Source organism: Phyllopteryx taeniolatus, chromosome 2 (genome assembly GCF_024500385.1).
Source record: "Phyllopteryx taeniolatus isolate TA_2022b chromosome 2, UOR_Ptae_1.2, whole genome shotgun sequence".
Taxonomy (NCBI): Eukaryota; Metazoa; Chordata; class Actinopteri; order Syngnathiformes; family Syngnathidae; genus Phyllopteryx; species Phyllopteryx taeniolatus.
Window position 1 is genome coordinate 31,621,144 of NC_084503.1, and position 17,885 is coordinate 31,639,028.

Sequence of the window (17,885 nt, forward strand, 5' to 3'; positions counted from 1 at the left end):
GGTGGGGGGGGGGGGGGGGGTAAAGAGTTTGCCGTTTTTGGAGCCAAGGCGGAAGGAGAGATTGAAATTAAACCCGCTCAAGAAGAGACTCCAGCGAGCTTGTCGGGGGTTAAGGCGTTTGGCAGAATCGAGGTAAGCGAGATTCTTGTGAAATTGTAGAAACCAAGGAAACGTAGTTCTTTGCGGGTGGTGGGAGTGGGCCAGTTAACGACTGCTTGCATCTTGGCAGTGTCGGGTTGTAGTTGACCTTTGGAGATGACGTAGCCCAGGAAGTGTACAAGGGGAGGTGGAATTCACATTTTTCAGGTTTAACATACAGCCGGTTTTCAAGGAGACGCTGAATGACTTGGCGTACATGGAGGCGGTGTTCTTTGGGGGAGCGGTAAAAAATGAGGATGTCATCAAGGTATACAAATACGAACCGGTTGAGCATGTCACGGAGGACGTCAGTAATAAATGTCTGGAAAACTGCAGGGGCCTTGGTTAAACCAAATGGCATGACCAGATACTCGAAGTGTCCGACAGGGGTATTGAAGGCAGTCTTCCATTCATCTGATATGGATGAGGTGGTAGGCGTTCCGTAGATCCAATTTGGTGAATACCTGAGCGTCACAGAGGGGTTCAAACGAGGGGTCGATGAGGGGAAGCGGAGATTTATTCTTCACGGTGATATCATTGAGACAACGGAAGTCAGTACATGGGCGGAGAGTGGTGTCTTTCTTTGCAACAAAAAAGAACTCCCCAACTGGAGAAGAGGAAGGTCGAATGAGTCCGGAATCCAGAAAGTCATGGATATAGTCCTCCATAGCCCTCTTCTCAGGTCGGGAAAGGTTGTAGAGATGGCTGGAGGGAAGACGGGCCCCCGGCAACAGATTAATAGCACAGTCATACGGGCGGTTGGGGGGGTTAGAGAAATACCGGAGAGAGATCACGATATTCTCCAGGGACTCCGGAGAGGTCAACGAGCATGGAAGAGGGTGGTGGTGTACCAGAAAGAGGTATAGATGAGAGCAGGCACTGTGAGTGGCAGTGAGGGCTCCATCCGTTGATGGCTAAGTCTGTCCAGTCTATGGTGGGGTTATGTCTTTTAAACCAGGAAATTTCAAGGACTAATGGGGTATCAGGAGAAGGGATAACAAAAAGGGAAATGTTTTTGCGGTGATTTCCTGAAATAAGCAAGGTGACTGGCACAGTTTGGTGGGTAACAGCGGAGATGATACGGCCATCCAGGGCTCTGACCTTCTTCGGAGACGGAAGCAGTTGGAGAGGAATTTGGAGCTGGTGAATTATGGCTTCATGAATGAAATGGTCATCGGCACCGGAATCAATCAGGGCAGTGATGGGGGTGTTAAGAGCCGAAACTATAATGCAAGCAGGAACGGTCAGTTTGGCTAACCACAATGCTCTCAGGTTGCGTTGAGCCTGGTCTTTTGGCCGGAGGGGACATGAGGAAATAAAGTGACCGGTTTGACCGCAGTAGATACACAGCCGCTGGGCGATACAACGCTGACGCTCCTGTGGATCGAACTGTGTCTTAGCAACTTGCATGGGCTCTTCAGTGGCTACGTAGAGTGACTGAAAGGCGGAAGACTGTGGGAGGCGGGTGTGAAGCTGACGGCGCAGCGCTCGGAGTCGGAGGGTTTTTGCGCGAGCGAACCCCCCTCGCTTGTGTACGCCCTCACAGTTTGTTATCCAGACGGATGGAAAGGGCGATAAGATCCTCAAGAGAGGAGGGCTCGTCCCGGACTGCTAGCTCATCCTTGAGCTGCTCGGAAAGGCCATTGGAAAAAAATTGCATCATCCCACCCACATTCACCCGCCAATATCCGGAACTCTACGGAATATTCCGCTGCAGAATTAGAGCCCTTCGTGAGCGTGAGTAGACGACGGATGGCTTCTTTGCCCTGAACGGGGTGATCGAACAATTTACAAAGTTAATCGGAAAATGAATTGAATGAGTGGAGTACCGGGGAGGAGTTTAGCCATAAGGAAGTGGACCATTTAGCTGCTTTGCCGCAGAGGAGGTTAGTGACATACGCTACTTTGGATTGTTCGGTGGGATAACTGTATGGTCGAAGGTTGAAAACGAGTGAGCAATTGAGTAGAAACTGACTACATGCACCAAGGTCGCCGGAGTAGGGCTCGGGCGGCGGAACATGAGGTTCTTTATACAGGAGGCATGGTGACGCTGATGCTGCAGGCGCTGAAGGCGTACAGGTGGAGGGTTAGCTAGCATCGTTGAAGAAAGGAGGGATACCTGTTGTGTGAGGGAGTGTAGGGATTCTGTGAGTTCTTGGAGTGTCTTTTCTTGTTTTCCTATGTGGGCTCCTTGGAGAGTGAGTGCGTTCATCAGTACTTCCGGAGTTGCTAGGGTCCATAATGGCCGAAGTATTCTGACACGAAGAGAGAGTGGCTGGATCCAAGAGCAGTCAGAGGCAGATGTGAAAGGATGAATAGTTTATTGTTGAAAGGTAATGGCGGTGGTCCTAGGTGGGTTGGCAGGCGGCGGTGTGAACAGGTGGCAGGCAGTGGTGAGGACAGGCGCATGCTTGGCGGCAGGAATTACGTGGATCAGGCACGGGGGGGAAACACACTGGAACAAGGAGACACAGGAGTCAAAAAAGGAACGAGGAATAGGGTGATTTACGGGAGGTAAAAGGGCCGTGGTACCACTGAAAGTAACTGCAGGCAGTATATGACAATGCGAGCGACTTATTCCGACACGCAGCGTGTAATTCCCTCTGTCACAACACAAAAAAACGAGACGTGCCCACGCTCGCCCGACGACAAGATGTCAGAGGTGAAGCCCGAAAACTTGTGTACACAGACGGGAGGCCAACGGATGCTACGTTGTGTGAAAGAATGCCAAAGAAAATGGGGTGCTGATTGGTGCTAAGAACACCGTTGACGGACAGTGAGAAATGTGAGGCATATACAAGGGGGTTGTCATGGCAACCGGAGCCCAGCAACTCAATGACGTGATGATTGAATCATTTACAGTGGCATCAAAAAAATGCAGTTGACTTAAAGTTACAGTAGTCAAAACTAAAGAAGCTAATGTACGTATTTGCTAACTAAACAAGTTTGTGGTATTACACTAGTGTTGTCACCATACCAAAGTTCTGACTTTAAAACAATATCTCTATAAAGTAATTCAGCAAGATGAGTTCTATTTTAAAGCCATTGCTAACATAAAAAGTCTTTTTTTTCGTTGCAAAACAATGTCTTGAAATAAAATTGCCTCATCATTTTAGTGCGTGGCAATCAAAAGACACAAGTAAATAGTAATGCTAGCACTGATGCTAATGCTAAAACAACACGAGAGGTGTACTGGTTGGTCCACCAGTTACATTTTGTTCTACAGCATTACCTTGATTTACAAGTTAAATTCATTCCGTGACCAAGCTTGGAACTCAATTTACTTGTATCCATCCATCAATTTTCTGTACCGCTTATTCTCACTAGGGTTGCGGGCGTGCTGGAGCTTATCCCAGCTATCTTCGGGCGAGAGGCGGGGTACACCCTGAACTGGTCGCCAGCCAATCGCAGATTTTACTTGTATATCAATTCAATTTTTCCTATAAATGAATTGAAATGCCATATCTGTTCCATCCTCCCAAAAAACACCACCATTTTTGAATATTTTTCATAAAGAACAATAGGATTGTATTGTATAAAACAAGAGAAAGTAAACAAATAAACTGGTTCTATAAAGTATAATTGCTGTACTTACTGTAGTATTAGTGTGTTGCATGTGGCCTAGTGAGTGACATTAGGAGCTTGCATCACAGTGCACTGGCAACTGTGGCTCTCCTTGCCCACATGCGAGGGTATTACAGTACTTTATTTGCGCAATTTTTCATTTTCTTATTTAAATTATTTTATTCAAGTGGTGGTACCACTGTATATTTACGTTTTTTAGGACTAACTGGAACGGAGATTTTGAACAGACAAGCTGCAAGATCTTGTTGAATGTGTCCCCTGAAAAGTGGCATTGTCATAGCAGCTAAGAGATCTCCCATTGTCACTTTGTGTACTTGTGACCACACATCTGCGGTCGTGAATATATTTGAACATTCACAATCTAAGTGGGTTGCACATTCCTGCAGATGGTTTGTGCCGCTTGCTAAGTGCACTCCCTGGAAGCTGGCATATGATTTAAGGCCTAAGTGCTAACGCAGCATACAGACCCACTATCGTGCGTGTGTGTGCGTGTGTCTGTGTGTGTGTGTGTGTGTGTGTGTGGTGATGAATTGTGGAGTAGTCTGCCGTTCTGGTTGCAGACGCACCGCAGAGTAAGCTGAGCGAGTGAGGAGGCGGTCGGGGCCAGTCTGAACGTCGCATGCTGATGGTTTTCTGCACGCGCTCCTCAAACAGCTGGAAGCTTTTACCAACGCACCGCCGCCACCGCTCACTTCCTGTGTCGTTGTACTCCACACATACAGCTTTGGTGATAGGTTCCATTATAGCGGCCGGGGGGGTTGGGGGGGACTAAGTTCTGATAACGACCAGGCTTTCTCGTTAAGAGCGCAGAATTGAAAAGTGATTTAAAAAAAACAACAACCTCATTTTATTGTGTTAGTCTTTGGAATGGAATTATAAAATGTTGAAATAATGTGCAGGTAAGATTTTAAATAGCATTTTAGTATAGGTAATCGTCATTAAGTATGGAAATCCATTAATTCATCATCAATGAAAATCAGTTTATGGTCCATGTACTAGTACAGTACGCTCTTTGCCCTCACGAGTAGAACGACGAGGACACACTATTAGAACAACTGCATCTTACTAATAATGTGTTTTTCACTATTACCTTCCATTACTGTATGACATTTCTACACCTCAGTAGGACATATTACTAGTGAGGCAAAACTAATAGTAGGCATTTTGGTACTACTAGTAGGGTCCAAGAGGCTACAAGTGCATGACAGATGCTAACTAGTTGGGCCTAGTAGTGCAGCACAGTAGTTTCCTAGTAAGGTTTAATTGTGTACTAGTAGGCCAAAGGTGGTACTAGTAGTGGGGGGAAAAAATACTAATAAGACAGTCTAGTCATTCTCATCGTGCGCTGTACTTGGTATTTAGTGCACTTCAGATGTCATTATCATTTACCATTTTGGCTTATCCTCAAACTTGTGAATGGGTATCTGGTACATTCTAAAAACAAAGGAAAAATGAGTAACAGCTATAACTTTTGTAATCCAAGAAATATCTTCACTGCAAATTTGACTCTTGCAATGATGCACACAAAAAAGCCAAAGAAAAAACAAATGCATTTTTTTAATCAACAACAATTATCATTGGTTTAGAAATACTGCCATCATTAAAAGCGAAAGAAAAAGAAAAAAATTGGTTTGGTTGGTTTTCTGAAGTGTTCCTGAGCCCATGTGGTGTGAAATATATGTGAAATAGTTCATAGCTACAAAAATGTGATTAGAGCTTCATTTTTATTTATTTTTAATACAGGAAGTTAAGAATAGAACCACAATGATGTCATGGCTTGCCAGACTATCAAAGCACTCCCTAAACTTCCAATCTGAACGCTCCAATGTCTTGCCCTCGACTGCTCACAGTCAGCAGGGCGCACATTTGCATGCTATCTGGTACATTGCTATGATTTGCAATGTTACAGTCCTTAATTCATTTTAAGTGGGTGGAAATCCAAAGGAACAATTAGTTGGATGGAAAAAATTAATAGACCCAAAGTGTGGCATCACACTGGAGCCTTTCAATGGCTTCTACGGTCCAAACGTTAATGTTAACAGAATGCGAGGCTGTGTAATCTACTTTGGATGCAGCAAATTCAAGGGAAAGTTGTCAGTTTTGATTCATGCTAATGTGTTCATTCTTGACAAAAAGTGCACATGCATGCTGAATGCTAATAGCGCTCCAAGTGCAAGATCTCCATGGGGGAAAAAAAAAACTTGAAACAGTGTATCAGTCTCGTCGTCGTAAAATAAAAATTACTTACTGCGAGATGCTGCCCAGACTTCATGAATCACACATTTGCATCAGCCCTGTTACAAAATCTCTGCCCAAAAAAAACAGCAACAATCATCTCACGCAGCAATCCCTAACAATGTGTCATTAACCTTGCATTCCTGTCTGTCCACCTTAATTTCAGAGCTACAAGGTCATTTCTCACCACACGCCATTCTGAGCCAATCAAGCTCTTGAAATGTGTCAGGACGAAACCTCTCTCCATATGCTCTGGAGCATGTAAAACGGGGGACGAGGCCATTAAAACCATGCCGCAATTAGGTCCCTATTGTCGAGCATTGTTGTCGTCGGATGAGAGCATTTGTGAGCGTCACCTCTGCTAGTGGGGGATTCGAAGACAGCCTTTCTTTCAGGATCAGCGGGCATGTCCTCAGCATCGCAGTCTAAAAAAGCTCAAAAGCAACTGTTTTAGAAATATCGTATATTTTTATTCTTGTGAAATGGTATACATTGGACGCTCCGCATACTTGCGGTTCGACACACGCGGGTTCACCTATTCACAGATTTTTCTTAATTTTTTTCCAATTCAAAAAACGTTTCCCCTCCCCCCCCCCTTTTTTTTCACGGGGAACCAAACTTGACAACACTTATTAGCGGTCTATCCCGACTAATTCAACAATTTTTGAGGTTTAAAAAAAAAAAGTTGCTTTTTTTTTTAATGCATGGTGAGGCCTGGTCCCTATCCCCCATGAATCGCGGTGGTCCACTGTACAGTATTCCCTCGCATATTAGTGATTCACTACTTGTGCATTCACCTTTTTGCTGATTGTTTTTGGAGCTTATCCTCGATTATTTTAATTGATTTGCTGTTCTTGTGCTCAGGCCAAAGCCCTGTTTTATATAAAAGTAGTGCTTTGGCACCATCTTGTGGCATCTCGGTGCTAAGGAACTATGTTGAAGTGAGGGGAGGAGCTATTAGATAGGTCAAAGCCCAGTTTGATATTAAGGTGCTGCTTTCTGCTGCCATCTTGTGACATTTATGTATGTATATGGTCTGCAAAAGGAAAGACAAGGAAAAAGTATCCAGTATTTGCAAAGAATGACTGGTACCCTAATTTTGCCATCATTCTCATTTTCACTCTTGTGAAATTTTCTCTCCACTAAACAAGACCAAGAAGAAGCTGAAAAAGTCCATGATTCGTGAAGAACACAGTCGTTGAAGAGAAGCGCTAAGAGGTTATTTCTCCCCGCTCGCCATTTTGCGCTAATCAAGTTGTTGAAATGTGTCAGGACGCAACTTTTCTCCGCATTCCCTGGAGCGTGCAAAAAAGGGGGAACGAAGCCAGTAAAACGCCTCGAACTGACGTGCCGCAATCACGTCCCTATTGTCGTGGGTCATTGTTGACATCGGACGCGAGCACTTGTTAGTGTCACCTCTAATAGTAGTGGGTTCACACTCTGCATTTCTTTCAGGATCAGTGGGCGTGTCCTCATGGGGTGTTAGGAGGGCATCGGAGCATGTAAAGCACACTATTATTTGGCCCGGACCCCTGAAAACACGGGCAGCCTGCCTCCACTGCCGTCCGCACGCTGCCAAGGTCGCCGGATCAGCATGCATGAGAGCCGGCGCACAATATACGGCGAACGTAACGCAAACATATGTGGGGAAAGGACACCATGCACAGAGTTTAGATGCTTAAAAGGGGCAAATAGTAATAGCGGTCCCGTGGGAAAGCCACAGCAAATATGTGCCTTACTCGCATAAATAAAGCATTCCCAACAATGTCACCATATTTGCTCCTGGAGGAAAATGCAAAGTTGCATTCAACCACAATTGTTTATCATACCGGACAGTATACAGTGATACAAAGTCTACAAACCCCTAGATTTTCCGACCAAGATTTTCTCATTTCAAAACATTTCCACTAGTAATCTAACCAATAACATGTACAACGCAATTTAATCTTTTTTTTTTGGTATCTTTTCAAGAGGGGAAGGAAAACAAAAAATGATGTGGTTGCACAAGTGTGCACATCTCTTACAGTATAACTGGGAAGAGGCTGTTCAGAATTAACCAATCACTTCAAAACTCATGTTAAATGGGAGTCAGCATACACAGACCACAATTTTGATGACCCCCAAATGTTCAGATGTTGTAGTAGGCTTTTCCTGACTTTTTTTTTTTTTTGCTTCCTAGGATAAGTCTTAAGATTTTGTCCTAACACTAACAGCTATTTCAAACTGTTCATAATTAAATCAAACTTTCGGGGGAGGAGCTAGGGTGTTACAACGAAGACAGCAGCTACTCAGTGTCGCCAATATAGCGAGTTTTTCAACTATATTTAGTGACATTTACAATCCAAACCACTACTGCAACCAATCTAGCTACTTTATTAGCATCCATTAAGATTTGATTGCATTTTGCAAATACCTCTCAAGACCACATCGCCAACTTTGCCGAACATTCCAGTTTGTGCTGGTTATCAGAGGCTAACGCTAGCAACAGTGTTAGATACCATACTGTTAATCTGTGTTGACACTACAGGCCTCTTTGGATTCTCGTTTTTGCTCACAGGAACTTTTCTTTCATATCCTATCGGAGAGAGCTGACCCGGACATACTTGGAGGAAAGGTTGCTCGAATTCTAAAAATGCTTAGGAAAGGTGCCTCAATAGACCCTTAAACCCACCTTTCAAAAGGATGCGAACCATAATTCTTTACAGCAGCAATCGTTTAAGCAACAGGCCACCAACAAAGTTTACCAACACGTCAAGAGTAGAATGAGACGAATACCATGTAAGTTACCGTTATGCTACATAAACAATAAATGACAATGATAATATAGGACATCATCACAATAGTTATTTGAATAAGCCATAATTTGTACCATAAGAAAATAAAAGTCGAACTTCACGTTTTGAGAAAGAATACTAAAGGCAGTGAATTTCCACATCAATGTAAGTTTTGTCCCTTCAGTGATTCTCACTGTTGGTGACAACCTGATTGAAATAATTACAACACGCACGCATGGATCAAAGGGCGGCTTTTTGTAGTCCATCTTCGGGAAATAGTAGTTTCCAGAAGATTTTGGTGGCCCAAAACACGATTTTGTATGTGGCCCCAAAAAGGGGTGGTTTTTGATATGGGTGACATGGCTAGTCGGCCAGGGTGGCAATCTTCGTGGTTATTAAGTAAATTAGCTGAAATGTTAAATCACAATTTGAGAAAATTCTGACATATGTATTTTCAGGAATAGGCAGATAAAAGATTCACCTGGTTGTTCAATTTCACACTTGATGGGTGGGCAGAAGCTCCAGAGACCCAACTATTTATCCATCCATCCATTTCCTTTACCGCTTATCCTCACTAGGGTCGCGGGCGTGCGAGAGCCTATCCCAGCTATCTTCGGGCGGGAGGCGAGGTACACCCTGAACCGGTCGCCAGCCAATCGCAGGGCACACGAATCAAACAACCATTCGCACTCACATTCACACCTATGAGCAATTTAGAGTCTTCAATCAACCTCCCACGCATGTTTTTGGGATGTGGGAGGAAACCGGAGTGCCCGGAGAAAACCCACCCAGGCACGGGGAGAACATCCAAACTCCACACAGGCGGTCCCCAGAACTGTGAGGCGGATGTGCTAACCAGTCGTGCACCAACTATTTATATACAAGCAATTTTAAAGTCCATTTTCCATAATATGTCCCTTTGAATGTTATAACACCCAACCAATCAAATGGACTTAGTTCCACAGGTGAGTAATGGTAGCATATTTGTTGTCCATGAAAACAAATGGACGTTAAACTTTTCTTTTTCAGGTATACGTAATCTGACAGTTTATGAAGCAGCAGGGAACAAGACAATGTGAAAAGATACTGTGAAAATTCTACATGAAACAGTATCCAGCGATAAAATATGTAAACAAAAGTAAGGGTTTTAACGTCATAGTGGTGAAAATCAACCGGCTCAACTCTTCTCAGGTTCAAAACTTGAACGACTCCTTGTTGATGCAGGCAAAGGAATAAATAAACGTCTTCTGTCTCGAGAGACGTTTGTGATAACGAGAAACACGCCGCATGCCCAACTTTATTCCCATGATTCTTTGTGCTGCTCTAATGAATAACAGACGGGCTCTCCCGCCGCAGTCGCCACACAAAAACCCTCCACTCGGCGCACATGAGAGCTTAGCCCGCTCATTAGGAGAGACGCATGGAGAATGGCAGCGAATGGGGTAGGAACAAAAACACCCCCCCTTGTCCTTGAATACAATTAGGATTAGGACCATAGCGAAGGTTTTACGGGGGTGACGTGTTTTACATGGTGTGAGACAGGCCAGTTATTCACGATGTTGAATTGTTTCTTCAAAGCGACTTAATCAAATCCATTTAGATGTTTGACAAAACTAAATGGCTTAAGAGAGAGAAAGGATGTTCTTCAGATTGAATAATAGCAGTCTCACATGCAGTGTTGCACCGGAACTAGTTGACATTTTGTGCCAACGTGAACTAAATTTAAGTCCATTTCTGCCTGATGAACGTAATTGCGAACGGGCTCATTCATTCATTTCCATTAAAGAGTGCCAGGCTTTGTTCGGGGCTTCGAGGACAAATCTCATCTGAACACACTACTGTATGTACGAGCCTTCGTATGCTTCAAACGCTGTGTTTGGCAACGCACTCAGTGCGCAGTGCGGCCACGGCCGCCGTTCATGGCAGCATGTCGCAGCTGCGTGAGAATGCGAGGTGCGTTCGGGGACACTGCGTAAATGGGAGTGAATATGTACTTCGGTGGTTCTTTTGTAATACAGTCCATAATTGGAAAAAAATTATTACTAGGAACATTTTTATTTGTATCAGAATGCTTTAGTTCAAACTCTGTACGATCACATTGTTCACATTGTCATGATATGGAAATTATTTTGTTCTGTAATATAAGAATAGATAAAATATTTTGTTAATATAGTCAGCGAGAGCTGCGAGGAATGTAAAGTTATCAATTTCCTTTTACCATCGTTCCTGTCATATTCTGTTGCGTTTTTGTTTGCACATAAAGGACAAATGTCCTGTTTTTGTTTTAATTCCTCATATTGAAAAAGACCATTCAAGCAACACGTTTTTGAGATTGTAGGGTGAAAACTGCAGCAGGCTACCAGTGTGGACTGAATGGGTGACAACAATGGGAAAATGAAATGCCAGCATTTAAAAGGGAATAGCCCGTCAGCAACATATTGAGAAAAAACAAAAACAAAAAACTATGAAGTAGTTTCATCCATCCATTTTCAACACCGCTTATCCTGGTTAGGGTCGCAGGGCGCTGGAGCCTATCCTGAGTTCGGGCGAAAGGCGGACTACACCCTGAACTTGTCGTATGAAGTATTTAATTTTTAGAATGGTGAACTTAGTTCAAAATTTTGAGTTATAAACTATAAACTGAACGTGGGCCTGCAAGCACTTACACCAGGACGGCTTCGCTCATCACGGCAATTCACTCATGCAAATGAAGGCTTGAATCCACAGTCACTGCAGATGGCCGAGGCTTGATGAGGACTGCTCGCTCATCAGAACATTCTCACAATGGTCTGATATCATTATTTTAGAGTCTTGATTCTCCAGTTTAGGGATGTACATAGTAATAGATTAATTAATCGTTAAGAATTCCTTCGATTATATGGAAATGATTGTTGATTACTTTGCTCTCAACTAGTTTACTTTCTCAAGAAGCTATGAAATCCTGGGGTACAGTACATCCACAACTCCACCACATTAGTCTGCTCAATACAACACTGGCATTGTTTACTTGATGATTCAATTAACCCATACATGATTAAGGACATTTTGCACATCCCAAGTGGACTCATCTCTATACTACCAAACTTGAGAATCCTAATAGTTTTAAATGATATGTGACTGGAACAAAAACAATAATGACCAAAATATATTTTTACGATTTTGTAATGGTTACGACACAAATAAATAGAAGCTCATCCATCCATTTTTCATACCACTTATCCTCACTAGGGTCGCGTGTGTGCTGGAGCCTATCCAAGACAGGTTTGGGCAAAAGGTGGGGTACACCCTGAACTGGCCGCCAGCCAATTGCAGGGCACATATAAAGAAGCAACCATTCGCACCTATGGGTAATTTAGAGTCTTCAGTTAACCTACCATGCATGTTTTGGGGATGTGGGAGGAAACCCACACAGGCACGGGGAGAACATGCAAACTCCACACAAGTGAGGGCGATTTGATGTGCTAACCAGGCACCCACCGTGCTGCCCTTAATAGAAGCTCTTTAACCAAAATTATATGTATAATGCTAAAATTATTATCTGAATTTACAGCTTTTACCCCCAAAAAAATCATTAAAAAAAACTGGTAAAACATTGAAAGCTCACTGAAATTGAAAGCGGTATTAAAGCACTTCTTGATGCTGGATGCACTCCTCGTTATTATGACTGCCGGTCTAATGAATGTGTTGGCACTAAATATGTTTTTAAAGATGCCCATAATAAGCGATAAGTCAATAAAATGATCGTTAAGAATTCTGTCGATTGTGTGGACTTGTTTTTTGATTATTTGTGCCCCATCTTCAGTGAACCCCCGTTTATCACGGGGATATGTTCGAAATGCACCTGCAACAGGTGAAAACCTGTCATATAGAGAGGCCAATATTTTTTATTCGTTTACCCCTCCCGCTTGCTTGAAACACAATTAGACTTATTAAATCACACCTTTTAAACACATTGTGAACATTGTAACACCAAAAAATTATTGCAAGCATAATATGTATAGAAAATAATATACGTATTGTGGTGCGTGTGTGCATGCATGTGCCTTTAAGAGGCAGGGCCTGGCGTGACATTGGCTACTGTGTGTGTGAGTGTCTGGGCGTGAGCTGTGGCTTACAGCAACTCCTGCATCAGTGTGTTTTTGTTTTGCTGCGCTCCTGACGTTCAATAAACGGCTTAAAAGTGCATGGAAAACAGTGGCTCTCCTTTCCCACGTGCAAGGGCGTTACAATAAGAAAGTAAACATTAAAACGATCACTTTGAAAAACTACATAGCTGGGGTACACTATAGTTTTCTGCCTAAAGAAGTCCAACATGTGGTCAGCTTTGGGAAATTGAAATCTAAGCTGACTGCCAATATGGCACGAGTCCTCCGCACTGCTAAATACGGCACTGGCATGGAAACAGGAGTTCAGAACATTCCAAGAACGATTCTCCAATTCCATTTAAAATCTAAATTAACTGAAGAATGTGAAGAAATAGAGTGTTAACCATCCCCATTGGGGATCAAAGATGTTTTTGTCAAAACCCCATCCATATATGAAATGAGATGAGAAAAGCATCACAACTTCATCGCAATTGAAGGAGATACCATTTTTGGATCATGTCGAGACGTGAGATGTGACAGGTGATTTCTTTTCCTACTTACTGTATGGAAAAGTGATGCGCGGCCTCACGTCGTCGTCCATGGTCGTCGCTGATTGGACGCAGAGGGCCAAAAGGATGGCGGCGGCCGGGAGGCAGCGCGCGCCTGCCGCTGATGCCCACATGGTAACCTACCCTCGCACCAACTAACACGAAAGAACAGTGTTTGTTTTAAGATTCCTCGGAATTCATCAAGCTCCACCGTACTCCCGGGCTCAGCTTTCTATCCTTGCCGTCATCTTTGGAAGGGGGAAGGGATGCGGCGAGCTTGTGAACGTGCCCTTGAATTGATCCTTGTATTCCCACAGGTCCTCCTCCACACGGCAAGCAGATTCTTCGCACAGAGGAGGAATACTTTCTGGATTAAAAGCCTGCTTGTTTTTTGCTGGTGTATGTGATCCGCACTAAGCAGTGGTCATCTGTGGAGAGAACAGAGGGAAACGCTTTCTTTAAGTCTGATCCAAGAACATTGCAAATTAAAGCTCAGCTAGAACAACACATTCAGTTTGTGACAACAAAAAGAAAAAATTGGCCAAAGATTTTACTGCAAAGCTGAAATTTAAAGAGATTCTCAGTTTTTCGACTTCGCCAGTAAAATTTGTTGGCTCACTGTCTCGTTTGCAAAACATTTTTGTTGCCGCGATGCCAAAAACAAAAGCGAGGCCACTCTTTGAGCACGCTGCCAAAGAACAACTCCATCAAAATGCAAGCAGCTGGCACTCGACGCACAAACATCATGCGGTAGCATCACAAACCTTTGCCATTTTTAATCCCCCTGTATCAAATTATACTTTCATTAACAATCAAAGATGATCATGAGGAAGCTTGGCTCAACATTTGTGGCTGTGTTGAGGATTAATGAAAGAACAGCGAGTCCAAAGACAACTCTGTATTTGTATATAGAGACACAATGAAACCACCTACTCAGTGACTTTTATGGGCTTTTAGTGTGCATCCACATCTTTCCAGAATATTCCCTTTGCCCATTTCTATTCATTGATACAAACTATCCAAGACATATCAGACCGGATGGATTTAAATTCAAACTTTCATTTAAAAATTAATCATGCAGTGTGTCCAAGTGGTGTTCACGTACCACTTCCGCTAGTACAGCGACAAAAATGGCCAACAAAATCATGAACCAATCAGCACGCTCCTGCTATATGAGACTGCCATGTACTGGAGATACTAATTGCAATTTACTGTACATTGCTTAGTACACTGTTCATAATGTTTTTCACGATGCAAGCCGTTGTTTGGCCATTTTTATTTATTTTTTGCTTTTACTTGTGAGCAAAACTTTGAGATATGAGCCCTGTATGGTGGCAGTGAACACAAATCAACTCTCTTAGCTTAGCAACAAGTTGCAGCTTGGCAGATGAGCGAATTTATTATTTTTTTTTTCAAAAAAAGAGGTTTAATGCCACTCACTCCCAGTTGACGTTTACTGTGAAACTAAACAATAAACAAAGACTATTACTTTTTAGAAGAATGTATTATTTCAAACAAACTTACCATTAAGCTCGCTATCTTAATGCTAACATATAATGGGAAATGCCATAGATGGGTTAACAAACAGCATCTATTTGGCAGTGTGATAGAACTTCAAGAAACAGATATATGAACACAAATGGTGCAGCAACTCATGTAGAGAGAAAATATATCAACACTCACAGGCATAAACGTTTTTAGTTCTCTTTTCCTTATTAAAAACACATAAAAAACAGTTTTTTGGGGGGGGGGGGCAGGGGAGGCTGGAATCGATAAACGGCATTCCCATTTATTTCAATGGGGAAAGATGATTTGAGATAGTGTTCCGAGTAACGAGCGTAGTCATGGAAATAATTAAACTCATAGCTCAAGGCACCACTATTTATCAAACTCTACAGCTATCATCTTATTGTAATAATATAGTAATAGCTTGTACATACCTGTAGAAAAAGACACTCATGTTGACATACAGTATTATCTTCTAGATGCTGTACATATTGTATTCTATTTTAATTACTGCCTATGCACTTCTGTTTTGATGCAATCTGCATTTTGTTTCCTTGTACTTCTGACGTGTAATGACAAAATTGTGAACGTTTGGTGATCAAATTTAACCCGGAGGAAGATTTACTTCGTGCTACATCAGATACAACTACAATCCTATGACAAAATTAATAAGATTATTGCATTGCCATCGAGCCATATTCCCCCAAAATTGGAAGACACTCTCTAAGAATCACTACGACACTTTTTATAATGAATGCACGCATGGACATACAGTAGCAGCCTGACGTCAAACCCTTTGTAGTTCTTTCAGTGGGTAAGCATTAATGTGTACAAAGCAAAAACTAAAATCTAAACCAGATTAATAATGTCAAATCAAGGCAAAATCAGCTATTTTTTTGTCACTCATGTCAGAGCTTGCTTCAAGCATCTTTTTTCTTAAACATTTTCACGCAGTAATATAACTTATCTAGAGTGTATTACTTGTTATGAGATTGTTTATCTTAAAATAAGAAATACCATAATTCTATTGGGACAACAATGGGAATAGAATGGGAATAACACAATATCAAATACTGAGAAGTTAGGGATATTCGGCTTTCAGGATGTACCTAAAATGCACTGTAACCTTTCTAGGTGAACTTAATTTGACCTTCTCTAAACTTTTGAATGCACATGTCCATCTGTTCAATGTTGAATTTTTGCACAGCTTTCTATTCTCTTACAAGTAGCTGAATGGCAAAATTCACAACAGGTGCTTCATCTATGAATCGACCAATACATTTCCAAAGAGGTCCACTTCTATGCCTTTCTGTGAGTCTTCCAATCTTTCTGTATCTACGCTGCAACCTGCTCATGACACTGTAACACTCTGAGATCAGCGGCCACTTCACTCTGAGAACATCCTGTTCTGGACTGGTCACCAGCCAATCGCATTGCACATACAGTATAGACAAACATCTACTCACACCAATGGGTTCAGTCTTCAATGAATATCAGAATTTGTGAGGCAGACGAGTTAACCACTCATTACCGTGCTGTTGTTGTAGTAAACAGTCAAATAGAAACACAACAAGATACGTTGGTTGGTTTGTTATTTAGTTAGCAGATTCCTACAATAGTTTTGTAGAGGCTTGATCAAAGAAGAACCCATTCATTTTTCATGTCGAGCCAGATAAAGATGTAATTTTGACATTTCCCTGTTACTATTCGGTCACATTGGACCCAAGAGAGGTAGTCAATCACCGGCTCAAGCAGATTAGTGTTACCCACAGGACTGGAGGGGAACAATAGAGAGAACTGCACTCTACTAATCTACAGTATTTAGTCTGCTGTTGTTACTGCGTTGCATTTATTGTTGGGTTACATTGTTAGGGTGTCGTGCTATTCATATTTTTATTCGACAGTCAAAGTTTAACTGTCAACCCCAGTATGCGCCGTGACTGGAGAGACCCATGTTCCACAAGCATCTCGTTACTCAACATAAGAGGTCTTTCAATATTTAATGCAAAACGAAGGCTTTCAGGGAGGATTCCTGGCACTTTGATGAATTGTTATAGAGCATAATCCAAATAGAAAATGTGTTAAACATTTCTCCCCACCTTTTGTTACCCTGGCCTAGCAAGTAGCTTACTGTAAGCTCAACAACAATGATTTCACCTGACATTAACGTACTGTTGGTGGCCTGATACAGCTTTGTGACACAAAGCATCCATCCCAGCTTGCTCTGAAAGCAAAAATCAAATGCTTTCAGAGAATTGAAAAATTTAAACCGTGAGGATTTGGGGAATCTAGTTAACTCACTGACACGTGGATAAAACCCTAATAATGTGGATGCAGCTGACAGCAAACACATAAAAGACAAGAAAAATTATATTCACTGCCCATGTTTGTTTTCTATTGTCCTGAATCAGTCGGATAAATTAAACCGGGCCCTTCCATCAAACATGAAATTAAAGTTCAATAAAATTTGACAGCAAGCGGTAAACAATAAAAGTGGTCACGTTGTTTTGTCACTTCAAAATAGAGAAACTGCGATACCTATACAGCAATAAATGCATCAGTTGCAAACAGAGACAAAACAAGGCTTGCTGTATTTATTTCTTGGTTTGGATCCAAAAGATGCATTTCCACCTGAAGTTCCAGAAAAGTTTAATTCTTGCTTCTTGGAGTTCCTTGAACTACTCCAATCAGACCCCTTTGGGCTTTGGGCTGTAGTTTGGTACTGGAGCTCCCTAAAGTATTACCATACCTCGAAGGGTCTTCTTTTGGCTCCCGGAATTATAGTATATTGAGACAATAGTTCCCCGCGGACCAAACACACAACAGTCCTCTGAAATTACACAGTTCCTACAGTAAAGTAGTCATTTCTACAAACATATTCTCACGTTATAACGACGTGGAAATTTTATCCGAGAGGAAATAGAAGGGCATCAACGGAGCCATACAGTAAGTGGAGACTGTGGAGTAGAATATTATGGCGTCCAAGGCTAAGGCACAGCAGCAGGGTAAGCTAA

The 17,885-nt window shown here is 42.3% G+C and overlaps 1 protein-coding gene and 1 long non-coding RNA gene across 4 annotated transcripts in view; one reads left to right on the forward strand and one right to left on the reverse strand.

The window, feature by feature from the left end:
• LOC133474241 (semaphorin-4B-like) overlaps positions 1-17,885 on the reverse strand; it is an 89,534-nt gene that overhangs the window by 39,443 nt on the left and 32,206 nt on the right. For all 3 annotated transcript variants that reach the window (XM_061765727.1, XM_061765725.1, XM_061765726.1), the window contains one exon: positions 13,379-13,793. In XM_061765727.1, the coding sequence (XP_061621711.1) occupies positions 13,379-13,499 (121 nt within the window). In that variant the 5' untranslated portion in view covers positions 13,500-13,793. The remainder of the gene's footprint in view (positions 1-13,378; positions 13,794-17,885) is intronic.
• Positions 9,537-14,678, forward strand: LOC133474243 (uncharacterized). Its single transcript, XR_009787427.1, has 3 exons — positions 9,537-10,174; positions 13,391-13,500; positions 13,683-14,678. It is a non-coding gene; the product is annotated as an uncharacterized LOC133474243 (long non-coding RNA).